Below are 21,450 nucleotides of genomic sequence, written 5' to 3' on the forward strand. Positions count from 1 at the left end.
TGCGAGGCGTGTCATGCAATTGATTTACAAGTGCTACGTGATGTATGCCCAGCTTCATTTATTGTTTACAAGTCACATGCTCCTAAATTCTTGTTATTGTTACATGCTTGTTATTGTTTAGTTTGCCCATTCCATCTTGTGCTCCTAAATTCCTGTTACATAAGTACACATCAGTTGATTACTTTACACAACGTGTCTTGAACGTGGGCGCTGTGTTTTGTAACACTAGGATTTTACAGGAACTTTGTTTTTTTTTAACAGAGACCTGGATCAGATCGCATGGAATTCACTTCGAAACTCACATCGTAAAAATTATTAAAAATCGTCACTGGTTTCACTGACTACAGTAAAATTGCCAACTTTTTTTCTGTTACTTTCGTACAATTGGAGTTGACGGGAGTCACGGAGCTCTTCCTGGCGCTGATACTACAACAGGCCAAGCAGATCGCGCCCTGCAGTAAAGCGTCTGAACCAAAGGTCAATTCTACTGCATCAGGCTTGGCACTCTCACAATTAGTAGAGTAGCGTAGCTCTTAGAGCCTAATAGGCTAGACAAGTCTACAGCCTGAGCTGGAGCCTGATTGCTTTTGTTCTTTTCTTGAACAGAGCTGGACTCTGATGTATTCGGGGGAGATTCTCTCCTTCCAGTGTCAAGGCACCCAGACCCATTTTCCACTTCTTCCCTCTCTGCATCCATGATGCATTTCTAAGGCACCGTTTGGATCTGATTATGGATTCTTAAAATTTGGATTTTAGATGGATCTCCAGAATCTGGATTCTAGGCAAAATCCGATAAAATCTGGATTTTAGATGGATTTTCAGAATCTAGATTCTGGGCAAAATCCGGATGGACTTTTTTATTCCTAGATTCCTAAATCTGATTTCAAAATGTGGCAAAATTAACCCTTGAGGAGCTTTTAGGATTCACTGGATCCAGAATCTAGATTATGAAATTTGAGCCAGAATCTGATGTGTTTGGAGGAGCTCCAGATTCCAGCTTCTAAATTTTGAAAATCCACTTTAATCCAAACGGGACCTAAATCTACACACACGGCTTTGTAAACCAGAGAGGACTAGACCAATAGACCATACCATGTTGTCGTCGGGCCCACCTGCTAGTGAAAGCAACAGTGCATCTCCCACTCTCCCAGCGCATCAAGCCACAGTAGATTCCCAGCCACAGTGGCCGGGGAGCGGCCGACGACGACGAGAAGTAGAGAGCAGCAGAGCTCGAGCGAGCAAGACCGTGCATGCAGAGCACTGAATGCATGCATGGCATGCAGTGCAGGTACAGTGCCTTTTCCCCGGGTCCAGAGTAATCTGAAAAAGTTGGTCTTGGAGTTGGACCATGGAACCGCAGCAGCTCTTCTCTCGCTCATCAAGCGAAAATTGATTGGCGCCACCAACCGGGTCATGTCATGCCCTGGGCACGTATTTGTCTCGCAAATGCCGAAGCCCTCGACTGCTCGAGGCCGAGCAACGGCTTCCTTTCACCTCACCTCTTGTTACCGCACCTGCCGGCAGAGGATGATGTGCGAGTAGGCCATGGAGTGAAAAGGCCTGGCGAGTTGACGTGCAATTACATTGAGGAATTGAATGGAACGCAGCTGTGTGTGTGTGTGTGTGTTTCTTTGACGTGTGTGTGGATGGCGAGCCGGCCGGAGAGGGAAAATCCGATCCATCGCTGTGATATCCTGGAGAAAACGAGGGATCGTTGGGGATGGGGCTAGCGTCGGGGCGATTTGGCTCCTCATCGGCAGACCAGATTGAGCCCTGGCAATGACAGCGCTCACCGCGACGCGCACAACTTGCAGCGCGTGTCGGGGATCGGCGTCCAGCGATAGTTGTCGCGGGCGAGAAAACTAGGGGGCGCCCTCGCCGTCGCCGGGCACCCGGCGGCGACGGCGCCACCGATCGCGAGGGATGGATGCCAGCTGAAGACACATTTCCTCCCTTGTCTTGTCCACTCTTTTCAATGTCTTTTTTACTTCTTAGTCTTCGATGACAATTGGAGTGAGTATGCTTTCTTTTTCTTCGGTCGTTTGGGCAATAAAAAAACATGTACGTGTGGTTTTGTGGTCTGTGGTTTCCAGTGCTGACAATGACGTCAGGCATGATCCAGGGAGTAGTGTCAGCGGCGGTGATGGCTCGAACAATGCTTCTTCCTGTGCAGCTCAGAGACCAGAGCAAACATGTCAAATTGCCAATTGATAAACCCTGAACCTCGGTTAAGAGTTCCTAATGTCGTTCTAGACGACGAGTTGGAAACTTGCAGTCCCCTTCCTCTGTGTTTCCTGCAGCGTCTCTCAAGTGGGGCCCAGATTAAGAAGATCACTTGTCCTTTCCTGGCTATCTCAATGATCTGCTGCATGCATGCATGATTCAGTGGCGATTTGGCATATTCTGATCAGACGCATTGTTGGAGCTTCCTGTTTATCATATCTTGGCGGACTGTAGAGGGACCGCATTCACCCGAACAGGAGCTATTTCTTTCCCCATGCCCCCCAAAAGATACAAAATATCGTCTTGATTTTTTCTCGATGTTTCTCTTTCAATCCTTGTTTGGATACCTGCAAGTAGCATGTAGCATCAGTTGCTTCAAGTTGATGGCAGGCATGATCAATACTCAAAAGATGCCCCCCCTTAAATACTGGGAAAATCGTAGGGCCCAAATAGTCGTATATAGTATATGTCGGCTAATAAGTTTGTGGAGCACCAAAATTTTCTGCAGTGTCCAGGTCAAGTCCATATGAATAACTGACCACGACGTCCATCTCAAGATATCGGACCGTCGATCGCCGTTAAGATTCGTGCGGATATTTTTTTTTCCCGCTTCTAGGATAACATGATATCATTGGCCTACATTTTTGTTTTGTAACATGATGATGAGGCGACCACCACCGAGGTTGTGCTTGGGAATCCTTTGTAGACAAGCTAGGGTGAGCACGCTTCCATGTTGGATCTAGCATCTTTGCTTCTTTGAGTAACACGGGAATGAAATCATTGGAGGCGCTGAACTGAAAGCTCCCAATCCAGAATGGGTGGGCGCATTATTCACAGTAGTTGCATTGCATGCAGGTCTCTGCGCCCTCCCGATTCCTCAGAATTGTCACGGATCACATCACTTCAGCTCAGTACCAGTCCAGCTACATTATTTGATGTGATTTATTCTTGTACAAGCGGTTGAAAGTTCTTCTAGCAAAAGGGAAAAAAAAAAAAGTTCAGAGCTCAGAGCTCTCGAAACATTTTGGGGCTGTTTGTATACTAGGAGCGCTCTTATCACATCGAATATGCGGATGCTAATTAGAAGGACTAAATATGATCTAATTATAAAACAGAAGTTCTATGCTAATTCGCGAGACGAATCTATTAAGCCTAATTAATTCACCATTAGCAAGTGGTTACTATAGCACCATTGTTAAATCATGGACTAATTAGGCTTAATAGATTTGTCTCGCGAATTAGCCTCCATCTGTGCAATTAGTTTTATAATTAGCCTAAATTTAATACTTTTAATCAGTATTCAAACATCCGATGTGACGGGTTAAAGTTTAGTCATGAAACCAAACAGTCTCTTTGCTGAATTCAGGCATTGTACGAAAACTTCTGTCTGCACTTGGACAAAGTGAAACATATCCCTTTTCAGAGAGTAGCTAATAAATTTTAAAATTTTGAGCTGAGCTAGCTACCACTTGGGTACCAGTACAAAAGTACTAAAGTACTTGATCCCTGATGAAAATGGGGCACCAGCATGCCAGGTACGCAAAGGCCGTTTCTAATTCCTCTGCATCTTCAGAAGCAAAAAGCCGGGCAGTTTTGTATTCAGATGTTGCCCCTGTTCAAGCACCTGTCTCGCGGCATCTTTTTGCACACGCCTTTGACACCAATATACAAATTGGGGGCGGCCAAGCAATGGACGCCAAGTGGTTACGGTACAGCTCTGTTTGAATCCCAGATCTAGAACCCCTTTTGTTTTTGTGAATATACAAGTGATGTAGAGTACACTGATTGTACTTGTATATTGCTTGCTTCAACCATTCCCTCGGCTTTGTTTAACCAAGGCGATCGACCGATCCAGTGGAAGCTTACATGAGTTATGTAGGGTGTGATGCATGCACGCGGCTCATCACCGGAACCAGGTGTTTGTCCTCATGTCCTCAGTGTCAGCAGCATCAGCACTAATCGCGGGCTTACGGAGAGAAAACAAAGACAGTCCGATAAGATAATTTGGAACAAAAGGTGTACTGACTTGATTAGGCTGGATTTGGAACTTTGATGGAGTTTCAAAACCTTTTACCACAATGCAGTATGTAGTTCTACGTTTTGAATCTACTGGTAGAAGCCACGGTAATAAGGTAAATGCTCAAACATAGGTGTCGTACGTACATCTATGGACCTACCAGAAGGTTTGGACAGTCCTAAACATAGGGCTGGACAAGAGACATATCTGATAAGGAGACCATGATGCAGGACGGTGTAGTCTACGTAGCAAGATAGGAACTAGTCGAAGATTAGAAAAGTACTTGTTATAATAAGAATAGAACTCCTCTAGTCATATCTGATTATTATTCTTGTAACCAACCGGCCTGTAACCCTACCCCAGCAATACAAGGTGAGGCGGGGATCCCCTCCAAAGCAATTTAATCTAACTAACACACAAGACGTAGGGTATTACGCAATCTAGCGGTCTGAACCTGTCAAAATCATGTGGCTGTGTTTACCTTCGAGTTCCTAATCTCGACGAGCCCCACTAACCAAAACACTACCTCGGGCACCCCCTCGGTAGGTTGCCGGGTTTAAACACCGACAGCGGGCGCGTCAGGTTCGGGGCCTCGCCAAGAATCCACTAGCGAATTCGAAGGCATAAGTCATCATCAAGTCAATCATCGCGTTCAAAGTAGGCAACACGACGACAACAACCGCAATGATCGCCTCAACAATGACAACTGAAATAACTACTCGGGAGGTCACAACTGCAAGCGCAAGCCAGACAACACTGTTGTGGCAATCTCACAGTCGTCCGAGAAAGGTGGTGGTAAGAACCAAAACAAGCGCTCGTTCAATGAGCTCCTAAAGAAACAGTGCCCATGACACCCATACTACAAGCACTCTGTGTTAGATTGTTTCAGTCTATACAGAGTCATGAAAGACCTGCCAGAGCCATCTGGCACCAAAGACAAGGGCAAGGCCAAGGAAGACAAAGACGATGGTGACAATAGCAAGATGCAGAACCCATCCAACACCGTCAATGTCATCTTCGGTGGAACCTCGGGTACTGCTATTAAGCAGTTCCAGAATCTCACTCTTCGAGAGATAATGTCCATTGAACTTGCGATGCCAACGTTCCTCAAATGGTCCGAGGTGCCAATTACCTTCTCCATGAAGGACCAATGGACAAGTTTCTCAGACCTAGGATGGTATCCCCTCGTCTTGGACCCAGTTGTCGCTAACTCCAGATTTACTAAAGTACTCATCGATGGAGGTAGCGGTCTTAACGTCATGTTCACCAAGATATTGAAAAAGATGGGTCTCGACGTCACCGATATGCTCACCCCAACAAATTCTCCATTTTATGGGATCGTCCCGAGCAACACGACTGTACCCCTCGGACAGGTGGTTTTGCCAAGACCAAAGAATACTACCGAATCAAATACATCCGGTTTGAGGTAGCAGATTTTGGAACATCGTACCACGCCATCCTTGAAAGACCAGAATTTGCTAAATTCATGGCCATCCCGCACTATGTGTACTTAATATAATAGATGCTATTAGTACTATAGATGCTAGGGCCAAGGGAGTACTCTCCCTGCATGGAGACTTGAACAGGTCGTATGACTATGGCACAGAAGCCATGGAGCTAGGAACAACTACCCAACTAGCAAACTCGATGATGCAAGTCTTCGCCGCATCCAAGAATCTATCCCCATCAGAGCTCGATATTCATTTCAAGGCTTGGAGAACGAGGCCTACCATTCTTCAAACTACTCAAGCAGCAAGACAAGTTTTAGTGGATCGAGGAGGTATATTAAGCCCTACAACAATTAAAGGCTTACTATCAAATCCACCGGTCCTCACGGCGCCAAACCCCAACGAAGACTAGCTGCTCTACATCGTCGCAACCACTCACGTTGTTACCCCAACGATTGTGGTTGAAAGACCGGAACCAGGCCATGTATTCAAAGTGTAGAGGCCCATCTACTTCGTAAGCAAAGTGCTTTCAGATTCCAAGACCTGTTATCCACCGGTCTAGAAGCTGCTATATACGATATTTCTCACCTTGCACATTACGACATTACTTCCAGGAGCACAAGATCTTTGTTGTCACCGACTTCCCCTGGGAGAAATTCTCCACAATCGGGATGCAACAGGAAGAATATCTAAGTGGGTGGTAGAACTCGGAGCATTATCTCTAGAATTCAAATCAAGGACTGCAATCAAGTCCCAGGCCCTAGTCGATTTTATGGCAGAGTGGCGGGAGAATCAACTACCGTAGAGCGTCTAAAGCACTAGGTCATGTATTTCGATGGATCACTCAAGCTCGAGGGCGTCAGTGCAGGCATACTCTTGATACCTCCCAAGGGCGAACAACTCAAGTACGTCCTATCAGCAGCACAATGAGATGATGAACCATCGTGAATCTCAATAACTTCAATGTTCATCGGCGACCTATCTTGAGCAGCTAAAGCAGCTGCCTTCTCTGCGTCCGTCGCCGGCTCGATCGCCTACAAATCACCAGTATCATCTAAATTAGACATGGTGGTGACATTGAAGACACCTTTTGGGAATATATGATACTCAGAATCTTATCCGTCCTCAAAGGTAATTACCTTGGGGGGCACTTTATCCACAACGATGGATTTGTTCATGGCCCGTTTCGTAGCAATGGTCCGTTTTTTCTTCGGTGGCAGAGGGTTCGCAGCTTCAAGCTCATCTATAACCAAGCCCTTCTTCAACCCGGAGGACGATCCAGCCTTCGCAGATGGTTAGGACTCAACTTCATATTTTTCCATAGCATTAGAACTAGTGCTGCTGGAGGACTCGACTACTTCCTCCTCCTGGTCATTACCTCTCATAAATTCACGTGTAAACACGTGAGGGGCAGCTTCACAAGCATCTTCAGATCCAGGAGGAGGAGGAGCGGAGAAGTACGAAGCAACATCTTCCTGCAAAGAAAGACAAGTTAGCAAACCCAACAACTTCAAATAAGCACTTGAGGGCTACGGTCATGAGTACTTACAGGCTTTGGTGAGTGTAAGATGCTGAATTCCCGCACAATATTGGGGATCCCGCCCATATTCTTCAACATTCGCTTTAGCCTTGCCATGACTTCATCCATGCTGATTTCATCATAAGCGAATCTAGATGGATCATTGAGGCCGGTATACTCGTAGCCGTAATAGCACCGTTGTTGCAGATTTTGAATGCGGCGCTTCATAAAGCTAAAGGCCACACCTACTCCAGTAAAGCCTTCTTGTTTCAGCTGGCGATTCTACCCATCAACTTAGTGTAACGCCCGTAAAAATCTACCAAAGTAAATTACTCATTAAAAATACATTCCAAAATTTTCCGACCGCGGAGCTCCATCAAATCTCCTCCTTTCCGTCGGATCCGCCGTTCCGGTCCCGACGTCGTCGACCCTCTTTTTTCGTCCCCGTAATTTTCGCCGCGTGCCCGTCTAATCCATCACGCACGCCGGTCAAGTCCCGAATCTTTCGCCACCTTCCCCTCCCTTTCTTCTTCTTTCTCCCTCCCTTTCTCTTTCTCCTTTTCCTTTATTTCTTTTTTTCCTTCTTCCTCTTCTTCTCCCTCCACCTTCCCTCTTTCTCTCTCTCCTCCTTTTCCCTCTCAGGCGCCCGGCCCCTTTTTTTTCCTGGCGCCGCTTGGGCGCTGCCCACCCTGCGCACGCACCGCGCCCGCACGCGCGCGGAGCCCGCGCCGCGCCGCTGCGGCCGCGTCGCGCCACGCCGCCTGCCCCACCCGCGCTCGCCTGCGCCCTCCGCCCGCCAAGCCGCGCGTGCCGCACCGAGCGCCGCCGGCCGCGCCGGGTTGCCCGCCGGCCGCCGCGCACCACCTCCCCCCGGCGCGCCTCCCTGCGCCGTCGCCGCCCCTGTGCGCCCTCGGCAACCGCACCTCCCCACCACGCCAACCACGCGCGCCAACCACGCGCACATCCACTCCGGCACGCCACCAGCAGGACGGGTTCGGCCGCTGTCCCATCGCCGGCCCCGCCGCCTCGGGCGCCGACGCCCTCCCCGCCGCCTATAAAAGGGGGGCCGAGCCCTGCCACCTCCCCCACGCCACCAACACCATCCCCAAGTCGCCGGCCCTCCTCCTTCCACCTCCCCGGCACCAACCGCCGCCTCCGCCCGAGATTCCGCCGCCTCCTTGCTGCCGTCGCCCCTTGGGTACGGCCACCAATCGCCCAAGGTAAGGGGTCAAATGGACCCCCTTACCCCCCCTCTACCTCTCCCCCGCTCGGCCTTGCCGCCGGTAGGCCAAGCCGGCCGGGCCGCCGCCGGCCGTACGCCCCCCTCCTCTGTTCCAGAACAGAGGGAAGAAGAAGGAAGAAAGGGGTGGATTTCCGATCTACCCCTATGTTTCCTTTTAATTGCAATCTGGCCCCTCCACCTCTCTCCAAAGACTTTCACAACTAAGCCCTTCCACCTTTTAAAGTATTTACAAATAGGTCCTCGGTTTTCACAATTCAATCCTAAAACTTGTTTTAAAGCCCCTAACCTTCCTTTAAGCCGTCATTTCATGCGCCAAACTTCCTCCAATCGATCCCAAATTCGACCACGGCCTCCTTTCATATATTTCTGCCAAGGCATATCCAAATTTCATGAAAATACCCTTCCTACCTATTTTCCGTTCATATTTCGTGTTCGGAGCTCAACGGGTAAAATCTTTTTCCTTTTTATTTATTGTGTGCTCGTTTGTGTGTGCCGTAGATCGTGGAGTACCCGAGGAGGAGCGCGAGGAGGAGTTCGATCGCGAGCCCGAGCCCGAGGACCAGTACCGCGAGCAGAAGCTCCTGGAAGGCTTTGAGAACGGCAAGTCCAATCTCACCCTTTGATGCATATTTAATACCCAGTTTTTCAGACACAACCTATTGGCCTGTTTTATAAAATGCATATTGTTTTATCACAAGACATGGTCGGATAGCCACCCCTTGATTGTTATGATTATTCATTGTTGTCCTATATTTATCTCTAAATATGAGTTGCTCTGTTTAGATGATAAATACTGCTAGAATGCTTAGGAACTCGTTACCCAGATTCAATCATGACTACATCTGTTTATTCGGAAAATAAATGTGTGAGTGTGTTCAACTGAAGAGTTGGGTTTTACGGGTGTAAAGGGAGGTGGTGGATGAGATGGATGGGCGTTTCTTGTGTGGAATGCCGGATTGTTGAGCTCGTACCTTAGTGGTTGAGCAGAGTTGGGAGATATCCATCTTGTCATGGCTAAGGACCGAGTTGATGTGTCATCTTGCCTAATTCCATCATCGTGGAACCACTCGACCGTTGTATGGGCAACGGCTTAGCATAAACCCCACTAGCTAAACTGCTAGGCTTCAGGTGTGCTGGTGAGCAACGGGAGCCCTTGGAAAAGGACTAAGCTCTTGGTGACTTATGTCCTGGTCTCGGCCCCGTGGATGGGTTGCTAACCCCTTGGGTGCTTCCGTGTTGACTAGTCAGTGTTGGCTAAGGTGGGTAATGGCTTTGTTAGGATCCGCACCATCACTAAGGTGATCGTGATGCGGTACCCTACTTGTGGGAAAAGTGTACAACCTCTGCAGAGTTAAAACCTATCCGGGTAGCTGTGTCCACGGCATTGGGCGAGTTACAGCTCGGTCACACAACTAGCTTTTGGAGATGGTTGGTTTTCGTGGTGTGTGTTGGTTTTCGGAAGTGTCCGGCAGTTGTGCCGTGCGCTACGGCGGACGGGGAGTCCGGTAGCGATAAAACTTGGATCCTTTGTGTAGGATCAACCCCACTTAATATTTCGGTTACTAAAGAAACTACTTTGTGAAAATTCTTTGAAATCAAAACCCTGCATGTGTCAAAAATCTAGCTTTATTGCAATTACACCTTAACCATATCCTTGTTGAATCCTATGCATATTCTTGTTGTATCCCCCTCCGTGGATGGGGTTGGACTTGTTGAGTACTTTTGTACTCACCCTTGTGTTGTTGCTTCAGAGGAGGATCCGAACTTCGTCGCCGAGGACTTCGATTAGGAGGTTGCGTCTGCACCCAACGCTGCCTGCGGTGTTGGCCCTTTTGCAGGATGCTTCCGCTGACGCATAGTTTCGATTGCAGCCCGGAGTCCGACTGGACTGCAACCTGGATTTGTATTGTTATCGCTTTAGTCTTGCTTTGGGTGTGGCTTGCCCGCCCGCTCCTCCGGGAGTTGTACGGTTTCTGAACTATCTGTTGAATAAATGTGTTATCAGCCTCCTGGGACTGATAATTGGATCACATTTAGTCTCTACTTATGTGGGGACGCTTCACTTAGGCAACCGCCATGCTTTGGCTCATCAAACCACCTGTTGTTCCAAGAAGAATGGTGTCCTACCAGCTTGGGGAGTTTCGGACCATGGTTGCCAATATAGTACCATTTTTCTTTCCACCTGGTATTGGAGTCTATCAACTCGTAAACCAAATACTGGCTACCGGTTGTCTCTCGCATTTGAATTTTGGCACCTCGAACTAAAAGCGTGTGTTCCCTCGTGGGTTGTTGGTTCACACGAATTTTTTTTCAAAATAATTGAAAATGTCGCCTGATCCTAGGAAGGCTTTCGCAGAAATGGATGAAAATAGCAATGTGGAACATCCCATTGGGGTTCAGATGAACCAACTCCAATTTATAGAAATCCAGCAAGCCCCGGAAGAAATCTAAAGTTGCCAATGCGAGACCTCGCTCAATGAAGTGGGCAAATAGTATCGTCTCATTGGGATAGGTCTCCAATGAGCAGGCATTATCATAAGCAGATCTCCATTTAATGAAGTTCTGCTCTTGGAGTAAATTAGCAGTTATGAGCACCTTGATATCCTTCTCCTTCAGATTTGATCGATTCGAGGCATAGACGGATTTGGCAGCGTGGTCTGATCAGTCTTCCCGTACTTGGGCGTCGGCAACTGCGGCTCTTTTTTCTTGTCAGACCTTTTCTTCTTCTCGCTCTAGCCTGCTTTGGACGTAGCAGCCTTCCTTCCTATCTTTAGTGTCACGAGCGTTTTCAGTCACATACACTTGGGGGTTGCTTGGTGGGGGGACGACGGCGCTAGTGTTCGAAGATCGAACAGTGGCGGCGACGCTAGGGCTAAAGTACAGAAGTTGGAAAGGCAAATGGCAAAGGTAAAATGGAAAGGATAACTTCCTCCATTATTTATCACAGTGACGCGGTAAGAACTGCGCAAATGAAGAGATTTTGATTTAAAGGATCCTAAAATTTCAGACTGGCACCTTTGTTTCAGGAGGAGATAAGATCTCTTTTTGGAGATGGTCACGTTGACTAAAGATTGACCCTTATACCCACCAAACTAGTTGACTAATGGCTCGGGGACTGTGTGCCACGTGTCTATTGACAAAAAGCTTTTTCTCCGGATTTTAAGGGGAAAGTGATGCAAATTACAGATTCACTATCAGCCTAATTCTTCGATTGAACCTAAGGCTCGGGGGCTACTCCATACGGAGTGCGACTTTTGTCGCACTTTCATATAAAATTCAAGATTGAAGGATATGAAATTGAGTTAAATGAGGCTTGAGCACATTCCAGCCGCATGGCAGTTTTTGGGTATCTTTGAAGATTTAACCAGATGACATACTCGAAGAGCACCAAAACTAGTCGGTGCAGACTAGTACTCGAAACTGCTGCATTTGACTAAAAAGTACTCGGGTGCTTGTCGTACATACAGCTATGGGCCCACTAGAAGGTTTAGACGGTCTTAAATATAGGACTGGACACCGAGACACATCTGATATGGAGACTATAGCGCATGACAGCGTAGTCTACATGGCAAGACAAGAACTAGTCGATGATTAGAAAAATACTCGTTGTAATAAGAGTAGAACCTCTCTATTTGTATCCGACTAGTATTCTTGTAACCAACCGACTTGTAACCGTGCTCCCGGCAATATAAGGTGAGGCAAGGACTCCCTCCAAAGTAATTCAGTTCAACTAACACACAGGACATAGGGTAATACGCAATCTAGTGGACAGAACCTGTGTAAATCATGTGTCTACATTTACCTTCAAGTTCCTGATCTCAACAAGTCCCACTAACCAAAACGCTATCTCAGTCACCCCTCGGTTCCTGCTCACATACATTCACATGTTAGAGGACCTCGAAGAAGATAGTGAGAAGATAGTGTTGAGATCGTGAGGATTGAAATGGCAATGCTTGATCTTAGAAACTCCAAGCAAGCATACGCATGCCAGTGGCATCCCTAACACACTTGCTTCTGACCTGACGGATCGCTTGCCGCTGCCGCGGCGCCTCGCATACGTATCAGTAGCAGGGCCGTGTTTAGTTGGGGAATTTGGGAGGTGCCAAATTACTGTTACAGCACTGTAGCACACTGTAGCGTTTCGTTTGTATTTGTGAATTATTGTCCAAATATTGACTAATTAGGCTTAAAAGATTCGTCTCGCAAAGTACAACAAAACTGTGCAATTAGTTTTTAATTTCATCTACATTTAGTACTCCATGCATGTACCGCAAGTTTGATGTGATGGGGAATCTTCTTTTTGCATAGTGTCAAAGTTGGAAGTTGGGAGTAACTAAACATGGCCCAGTTCTTTCCTACTGCAAGTACTAGTACTCGCCTGCACACTCCCCCATACGAACCGGACAATAATGCCCTGCCATGTAGCAGACACGCCCATTATTATTCATTAGATTAGCACTGCTAATGACAGGAATTACTACTGGGATTAGCCCCAAAAGCTCCCCGGCCAGCGGCCATCAAGTAAAAACCACAGGCCCTCTCTGCAGTATGTACGGACGCCGCCGCAGGAACCAAGAGAAACAAAGAAAATCACCTAGGGCAGCCGGCTCTGACTGGGCACGGGATGTAGGGCATCTAATCCTGTGTGCCCTGTCAATGATTGCCTCGTCCCCCGCGCCCGTCCGTTGCCCCGATTAATAAACAACACAGGCCCTCCCCGCGGCGTCTCATCTCACCGGCCTAAAAACACCGCAACAAACGGGTAAGTGGCCGGCGGCTAGTTTATCCCGCCGGCCAGCCCTTCCCTCCCTGCTTGCTCACTCCATAAAAAAATAAGCGTTCATTTAGATTTCAAATTTTGTACTTTAAAGGGTGTTCTTTTAGCTTCTGGTTAACCACATCTATTTAAAATAACACTCACATTAATTGAGGAGCCAATCAAATAATTACTTGATACTAATTCTCTAATTCCAATGCACATGCATTTATTTAGGATAAAAAATCAAGCAGAGAATACAGCTTTCAATCACAACTAAAATGAATAATTAGGGATACTATGGTTACTTTTCAAAATTTCCTAAACAACATTTATTTTGAGACGGAATAAGTAATGTATACAAGAGAGAGAGGGGGCACGAGTAGTATAATCCCAACAAAAAGATAATCCGTCTTGGGCTCTTGGCGCCCGGTCAAGATCTAACCACCGCTAATCGCCGTGGCCGCCAACCTCCTTCCCTCCCCGTCAGCGATCGATCGATCCAGTCCCGTCGAGATTGGCAGATTGCATCTCGCGTCCCCATTGGACTGGACGAACGCCCCCCCGGGCCCCACCGGCTAATCTCCCCCGGTGAAGATGTCCGTCGCGTCGAGGCTGGAGCTGAATCTAACGCTGTCTTTTCGGGCGATCGCGGCCGGCTGGATGTTGTTTACAACTCATCATCGCGGGTATCCAGCCCGATCGATGGAGCATGGCTCAACTAATTGTTTATTTATCATAGTTATTATTGGCAAAGCTAGCGGAAGCTTTGTTTAGTAGAGGGAGGTGAGGCGGAGCCGGAGCGGCAGTGCACTCGTGCTGCGACTCCACTGCTGATGATGTGGAGAGGAGAAAGCTGCCGTCTTTTTTACCGGTGCCTGTGACAGACATCTTTTTCCCACCACCGGACCACCCCCTCGCTGCCTGTTCCTGCCTGCTCCTCCGCCTCGGCAACATGGCCTCCAATCATTGAGATGACGAGCAGGAGAGAAAGAGAGAGAGAGACCTGCTACCGATACCACGCCACCCAGTGACGCTGATGCTGCTGTGCTGCCTGTTGCTGTATCTGTAGTCGTAGCAGTGTAATTATCGGGTGACTGCAGGAGAGAGAAGAGAGAAGCTGTGGTGATTGTTGTTGACTGGATCATGATTCATGAATGGGCGACGCAGATGCGGTTTAAATAGGGGGTGGGCATCACCGTAGCTTTGGCTCCTGACACGGCGCAGCGGCGTCCTAATTGGACAGGGATGCCATTGGGACTTGTTTCGCTGCAGGAGGCATCGCTGGTACCGCTGTTGTAGAGACCGGTCGTAGATGGGGGTAGGCCCCATGGTCTGGTCTCCCCTGCAGCGACTGTGACGGTGTGAGTGACCCCAATCAGTGACCGCAGCGGAGGGCAGGTGACATTCTCCCAGTCCCAGTAAAAAACGAGGATCGGAGCACGTAAACTGGGCGAGAGCGCTCCGGCCCTGAGTGTTCCTGAGCAATAGGCGATAGCACGATGCGTAGCATGGATGCTGCTGCGACTGTACTGTGCAAGCAACATGTCAAGTACAGTTCAGTTGAGGCCATGTTTAGTTACTCCCAACTCCCAACTTTGACACTATGCAAAAAGAAGATTCCCCATCACATCAAACTTGCGGTACATGCATGGAGTACTAAATGTAGATGAAATTAAAAACTAATTGCACAGTTTTGTTGTACTTTGCGAGACGAATCTTTTGAGCCTAATTAGTCAATATTTGGACAATAATTCACAAATACAAACGAAACGCTACAGTGTGCTACAGTACTGTAACAGTAATTTGGCACCTCCCAAATTCCCCAACTAAACACGGCCTGAACATTGAACGCGCAGGGTCTCGGACGGACGGCCCTCTCGAGTACCAAAGGACGACACGTCAGCCGGGGGCAGTGATCCTACGCTGCGAGTATCAGTGGGGCTGTTGCTGTCACTATTGTGGAAATCCGAGGGGAAATGGTGGACCAGAGATTTTCACTGAAGATCTTATTTCCTTTCAGCGTTCCATGTCCTACAACTGCAGAAAAGTAGGCCTTTTTCTGTAATTTTTAACGTAACATCTTCTTTTTTTTTTTTCGTTTTGGAGCTCTTGTCCTACAACTATCAATGATGAATGATTCTTCAACAATTCAGATGATGTAGCATAACAGCTCGCAGCAATGGCAAACAATGGTCGAGCTATACGACCATGACTGGTAACGAAAAAGAAAGGAGAACACAGCAGACATCAGCGTCCCATTACGACGTAGGCACACAGTGCTCTGGCTGGCGCCTCCCCCCAGCGCACGCCACTGCCGTCGTCGTCGGCGAGGCGTGCGCCGCTTCCATGCCATGCCATTGTCATGCGCGCAGCTACAGGTCGCCAACAGTCGCCGAGACACGCGATGGGAAACGGCAGGCCTTGTCCGCTTGCCCCCGTGGAAAAGACGCGACGCCGAGACGAGGCGAGGCGAGGCGAGGCGCGCGTCCTCCGCTCGAGGCGGCCGCGCACAGTCTCGTGCCCGTGCATGCGTGCGTGGACGCGGAGGCGGAAAAGCCATGAGCGGAGAAAGGTGTCTGCGCCCATGCGCGCGAGCACGTCAAATCCGTGGAGTCCCCTGGACCCGTCTGATGGCGCTAACCGCTGGTACTAGCTTTGACTGGCGAATCCCGTGCCACCTTGGCTCATCAGCCGTCTCGTCTCGTCTGAAACGAAACGAAACGAAATGGAATGCAAGCAAAGCCTGCAGGTGTGAAGGCTGAGGAGACGAGACGGCGCGGCGCGTCCATGCCAATGCCATGCATGACTCTCGGTGTCCTTCACGTAGAAATTTGGTCAAAGCGGACGCCAGGGTGAAGGGTCTGAGAAACTACTCATCAATCATCATATATCGCCTCAAAATGTGCTTCTAGACTTTTGTGCCCGGTTCAGGCTTTGCAAAAACCTGAAAAGCTTTTCAGACGGTGTCGTTGCGAATCCATGGCTGGCCACGTCAGACGAGCACCAACAGCTTGTTCGTGTGACACTGCTGGTCCAGCCACTTGGCGGCACCAACTTTAATTTCCTGTTGCGTGGAACAGCTGCTGAGGTCAAAGATCTATAGTGTCAAACACAGGCATGCAGGATGCTGCATCAGATTTTCAGACGGCAGCGGCCATTCTGCCTTTTGAGTTTTAACGACTGTTTCATCCTCTGCATCGCATCGAGACTGTAGTTCATGATCAGTACCGAGCGCAGCAGACAGCCAGCAGCTTCACTGCAAAACGCAACATTTATTCCTATGCGCCGATGACAAATAGCATGGGATCCGAACACAAGCTGCTCGTGCTCTGTTGCCTGCCCACTGTGGCTGTTGCCTCTGATTCTGAGCCGGTTCACGGCTGAACAGCTCGTGATTATGTTCTTGGCAGGGCAGTACGCTGAGTGAGGTCGACACATTCTCCCGTTCACAGGGAAAGCTAAACATCACAGATGCAAAAACTGGCATCACTGAATACTTCTCACTTGAAATATCTCGTTTCGTTTCAATTTCCAACACTGATCACATTTGAAATTTAGAAGCAGGTTATGTTGAAGACTGGCAACAAGACAAATCGAGTTCTCACCCAGTTCAGCGAAAAAATGTTTTCAGAGTATATGAGCAGTCGCTCACACAGATCATGTATGGCTTAACCTGACTTGTCTTTGTAACATCTAAATCATAATTTTCATGAAGGAAACAGCAACCCTTTCATCTAATGGAGCCATAGCGAGCCACTATTATTGAATCTGCTGCAATCTGAGAGTTGAAACTCCTCAATGTGTTAAAGCTCGCTGTTGCTTTCTGCCTTTGCACCACCAGGTGTCTTTCCATTGACGGCAATAAGCTCCGTGTCAAAGATCAGAGTTGCTCCACCTATTGATTATAAAACTTACAGTTAGCTTTATCGGAACTCCTATACAACTTTATAGTCAATAAAAGAGGATGTAAAATGCACATCTGAGGTAATGTAAAATGGCCACACTGAAGATGAAAGAATCTACAGGCACAATTTCATCACATGGAACCAACAAGCAAGCAAACAAATGATCAGCCATACCCGGAATCTTCGGTGGGGAGCCTCGCTCACCATAACCCATCTTTGCAGGTATCTTTAGCTTCCGCTTTTCACCAACACACATACCTAGTAATCCTTGGTCCCAACCTATAGATGAAAACAACAATGTCGGTTGGCAGATGTAAGAAGGCGTGTGATATAAGTAGCATATGTCATTTCATCCATCTATCTGATGACATATTCTTCTAGCCCAAGACAGTCTAGTATGGCCATTGGACCACAGATAAACAGAGAGTATATTGTTACAAGTAAGAAAAATAACCTTTTATCACTTGTCCATTTCCAAGAGTAAATTCAAATGGGTCACCTCTGTCATAGCTAGAATCAAATACTGATCCATCGATGAGTGTTCCCTGCAGCATATCAAGACTTTCAGCCAAATGATTAAAAAGAAAGAAAGCAATGCTGCAGGAAAAGTATTAAGGAATGCTCTAACTAAACATGAAAAGAAAACGATGTAAGGGGCAAAATAAGATATCGGATCTACAAAATCATATTGCCAAGCAATTATCACACTTCCGCATAGCTATCTAAATTGGTGAAAGTTGAGGTATACCCATATACCTGTAGTACAGTAAGGCTACATCACTGAAAAAACAATGTGGAGATACCGTAAGGCCAACAAAAATGCAGATCGGATACTTACACGATACAACAACAACAACAACAAACATAGCCTTTAAGTCCCAAGTAAGTTGGTGTAGGCTAGAGTTGAAACCCAACAAGAGCCACAAATCAGGGTTCGAGCACATGAATAGCTATTTTCCAAGCACTCCTATCCAGGGCTAAATCTTTGGGTATATTCCATCCCTTCAAATCTTCTTTTATTGCCTCTTTCCATGTCAATTTTGGTCTTCCTCTGCCTCTCTTCATATTACTATCACGCCTTAGGGTTCTACTACGCATCGGTGCCTCCGGAGACCTTCATTGGACATGTCCAAACCATCTCAGCCGGTGTTGGATAAGCTTTTCTTCAATTGGTGCTACCCCTAACCTATCACGTATATCCTCATTCCGGACTCGATCCCTTCTCGTATGACCACAATTCCAACGCAACATACACATTTCCGCAACACTTATCTGCTGGACATGTCATCTTTTTGTAGGCTAACATTCTGCACCATACAACATTGCAAGTCTAATCGCCGTCCTATAAAACTTGTCTTTTAGCTTCAATGGTACCCTCTTGTCATATAAACGGATACTTACACGATAGTGGACCTTAATTTTGTCGCCTTTGTGTGCTTGCAGGGTGCATGCCTCTGGCCTGTACTGAAAGGGGGATGAGCAAAAGAAGAAAAATATTACTCAGGGTTGAAAGGATAGCTCCTTTTGAAATGTAACAGCAGAAAAAGAACATAGCCTATGTATGGTGGTATTCTCATTTATAATGTGATATGCGACAACACTTTGCAAAAGAATAAATAGATTGCTGAAAGCAGAACCCGATGACATGCAATTCTCCACTACCACACTCCCTAATGTATACATCAGTTTGTACCCCAATATTCCATTTCTTATTATCACGATCCAATGAGTCTTAGTTTTTGCTTTTTGAAGTGGTAACCAAAATCCAGAACAGAGGATACATATCCTTTCCATTGGAGCATATGATAAGGCCCCATACAGAGAACTTCAACAGCATCCCATGGTTATCAAGGTCCCAATGTGGCTTCATTGAAACAGTGAGGGTATGAGTCATCGCTCACCATGGTCCAGAATCTTGATTGAAGGTGCTAGCCGCCCAATAAAAGCTTTTTTTTAGGGGTAGCAAGAGGGATACCCTCTTCAATACTGGTTAGTTGAGTAGTTGTTTAGATGAACTTTTCGACCCCTTCTAGTTTGTCCACCGACTATAAGAATTATGGAGCAACGAACAACAAGCAGTACCACAATAAATTTCAGGGATCATCTTTGAATGCCATATAATAAAAGTCAAGTAAGTGCATTCCATGACTTCACGACTAAGTGTTAAAGGGGGAAAAAGGACTCGAATTTGCAGTTGCAGATCGGTGTAGCTCCCTATCCTAACATCATGTAATAATCTACGCAAACCGAAACGCCCTTTCTGAACTCGGCAGCTGCTTTCACATTTGCTCACGCCCACCACATCCGGGTCCGCAGACTTGCTAAAAGACCACATCACTTTGCTAAATCCCCGAACCGACTAATCGCAGATCCGCCGGAACCCCGCAAGAATATCAAGCAATTAAACAGTTGGAGAGGATTGTCCCGGTTACAGAGTACGCACCTTGACGCCGATCTGAAGCTCGGTGACGTCGCCGGACTTCTTGGCCGAGGCTGGGGATAAATCGCAAGCAGCGAGCAAATCACGACAGAGGCCAGACGAGAATGAACAAATCTCATGCGACGAACGGTTCAGAGAAGGAAGTCGAGATCGGAGATGGACATCCTTCCTTACCTGTCAGGAGGATGGCCGCGGCCGCAACGGCGGTGGCGAGGCAGATCAGCTGCCGCTTCTTCCCCATGGCGCTTACTACCGAGTCGCCAGAACCTTCCTTCTTCCCCGTGCAGTTCTTTCGGGGGTGTTTGGATACGAGGTGCTAAACTTTAACAGTGTCACATCGGATGTTCGGATGCTAATTAGGAGAACTAAACATGAGCTAATTATAAACTAATTGCAGAACCCTGTGCTAATTCGCGAGACGAATCTATTAAGCCTAATTAATCCATCATTAGCAAATGGTTACTGTAGCACCACATTGTCAAATCATGGATTAATTAGGCTTAATAGATTCGTCTCGCAAATTACACTCCATCTATGCAATTAATTTTGTAATTAGTCTATATTTAATACTCCTAATTAGCATCCAAACATCCGATGTGACGGGTGTTAAATTTTAACACCCGATAGCCAAACAGCCCCTTCAGACTTCGCAGTGACGTCCGGACGTCGTATTCGTTGGGATTGTTTCTGTGGGCTCCTGGCCCGGCCGCCTTATAAGGCCCAGTACCCGATGCTAAGGTTTCGGCCTTCTCCACCATCCATCAAGTAGTAGGTTGATTTTATGGGGCCCTGTTATAAGATGCGATTTCGGCCTTCTTGAGATTGAGAGCCAGCCAGCCAGCTCGTCACGTGGGTTGCGAGTTTGCGGCACTGGAAATGGATGGATAGGATTGTTTACGGGATGAAAACCCCTCCTCTATTTCCATTCCCACATTTTATCAACAAAAACAGGACTGGTTTCGGAATAGCCGTGAACGGGAGCGGGATGAACGGGACTACAAAAATAAGTAGGAACCGATACTTAAATGAGAACTCATACTTTTGTACGCACCATATAACATTGTTGATTTTTGTTACTTGCTAGTTGCCAACCACGTTTTGATACCTCTAAGGACTCTTAGGCTAATGATCTTTTAGGAAACATAAGGTTAGCATGACCTTTTATGCTATAAAGATATTGAGCTAGAGCTAGGTACATACTAATACTAATGCATATTAAGTGTATCCCGGATTTATCAAATACGGGATAAATATGGATTCATCCCTGAAAAAATGGGATCCCGCAAAAATGGATGGGTTAAATCCTCTCCCACTTTCTCACTCCGTTTCCGAATTTGTCCGTAAATACGAAAATGGGCAGATCATATATGGTAAACGGGACGGGACGGTACGTCATTTATCCGTCCATTTTCATCCCTAATTGTTTAGCACGAGAAGTAGGTAGGCGCGATCAACAACGGTGGTCAGTGAACAGCTTCTTCTTGGCCAGTGAACAGCTTCTTCATAGGAGCCATCGTTGTCGTGGGACACGTCATTCTGAGGTTAAAGCAAGCTAGCTAGTAGCATAGTAGTCAACGCGTCAGGTCGCGGGCTAGATGATTATTGTGCAACGACGTGGAGTCCAATTAATTAAACCCACCCGTTGGATCACTTGAAGAATAAAAAGGGAGATGTATTAATCAAGGAACGACGGCAAGCCAAACCACCCTTAATGTCAATTTTTTTAGTTTCTTGATCCCCACCCGGTTACTCCATTCACCTTTTTTCGACACATGATGAATGTGCATAATCCAAGTGAGGGACAGAGCTTGACTCGGCTAGCTTGGCGTCTTGCTTTGTAGTGATTCAAAACAAGTGGGTAGTGCCACGCGTGCGTGGTGGTGTAAGCTTTTGAAG

The 21,450-nt window shown here is 47.3% G+C and overlaps 1 protein-coding gene across 2 annotated transcripts; it reads right to left on the reverse strand.

Annotated features, from left to right (window-relative positions):
• Nucleotides 1-16,706: 16,706 nt before the first annotated feature.
• Nucleotides 16,707-19,884, reverse strand: LOC101784882 (peptidyl-prolyl cis-trans isomerase FKBP15-1). 2 transcript variants are annotated; one of them, XM_004970985.3, is made up of 6 exons: nt 19,729-19,884; nt 19,558-19,607; nt 18,516-18,578; nt 17,569-17,659; nt 17,289-17,393; nt 16,707-17,104 (listed from the first exon to the last, which is right to left on the reverse strand). In XM_004970985.3, the coding sequence occupies exons 1-6, from the start codon at nt 19,793-19,795 to the stop codon at nt 17,013-17,015; spliced, it is 468 nt and encodes a 155-aa protein (XP_004971042.1). In that variant the 5' UTR covers nt 19,796-19,884; the 3' UTR covers nt 16,707-17,012. The 2 variants fall into 2 exon arrangements, with proteins under 2 accessions (XP_004971042.1, XP_022682076.1); XM_022826341.1 differs by lacking the exon at nt 18,516-18,578.
• Between the last annotated feature and the right edge of the window lie 1,566 nt (nt 19,885-21,450).

Source organism: Setaria italica, chromosome V (genome assembly GCF_000263155.2).
Source record: "Setaria italica strain Yugu1 chromosome V, Setaria_italica_v2.0, whole genome shotgun sequence".
NCBI classification, from domain to species: domain Eukaryota; kingdom Viridiplantae; phylum Streptophyta; class Magnoliopsida; order Poales; family Poaceae; genus Setaria; species Setaria italica.

Coding starts and splice junctions, on each gene's coding strand:
- LOC101784882 (XM_004970985.3), bottom strand. CDS start 19,795: ATGGGGAAGAAGCGGCAGCTGATCTGCCTCGCCACCGCCGTTGCGGCC. Junction 19,608..19,728: donor CGCGGCCATCCTCCTGACAG/GTAAGGAAGGAT, acceptor ATTTATCCCCAG/CCTCGGCCAAGAAGTCCGGC. Junction 17,394..17,568: donor AAATGGACAAGTGATAAAAG/GTTATTTTTCTT, acceptor TTTCATCTATAG/GTTGGGACCAAGGATTACTA.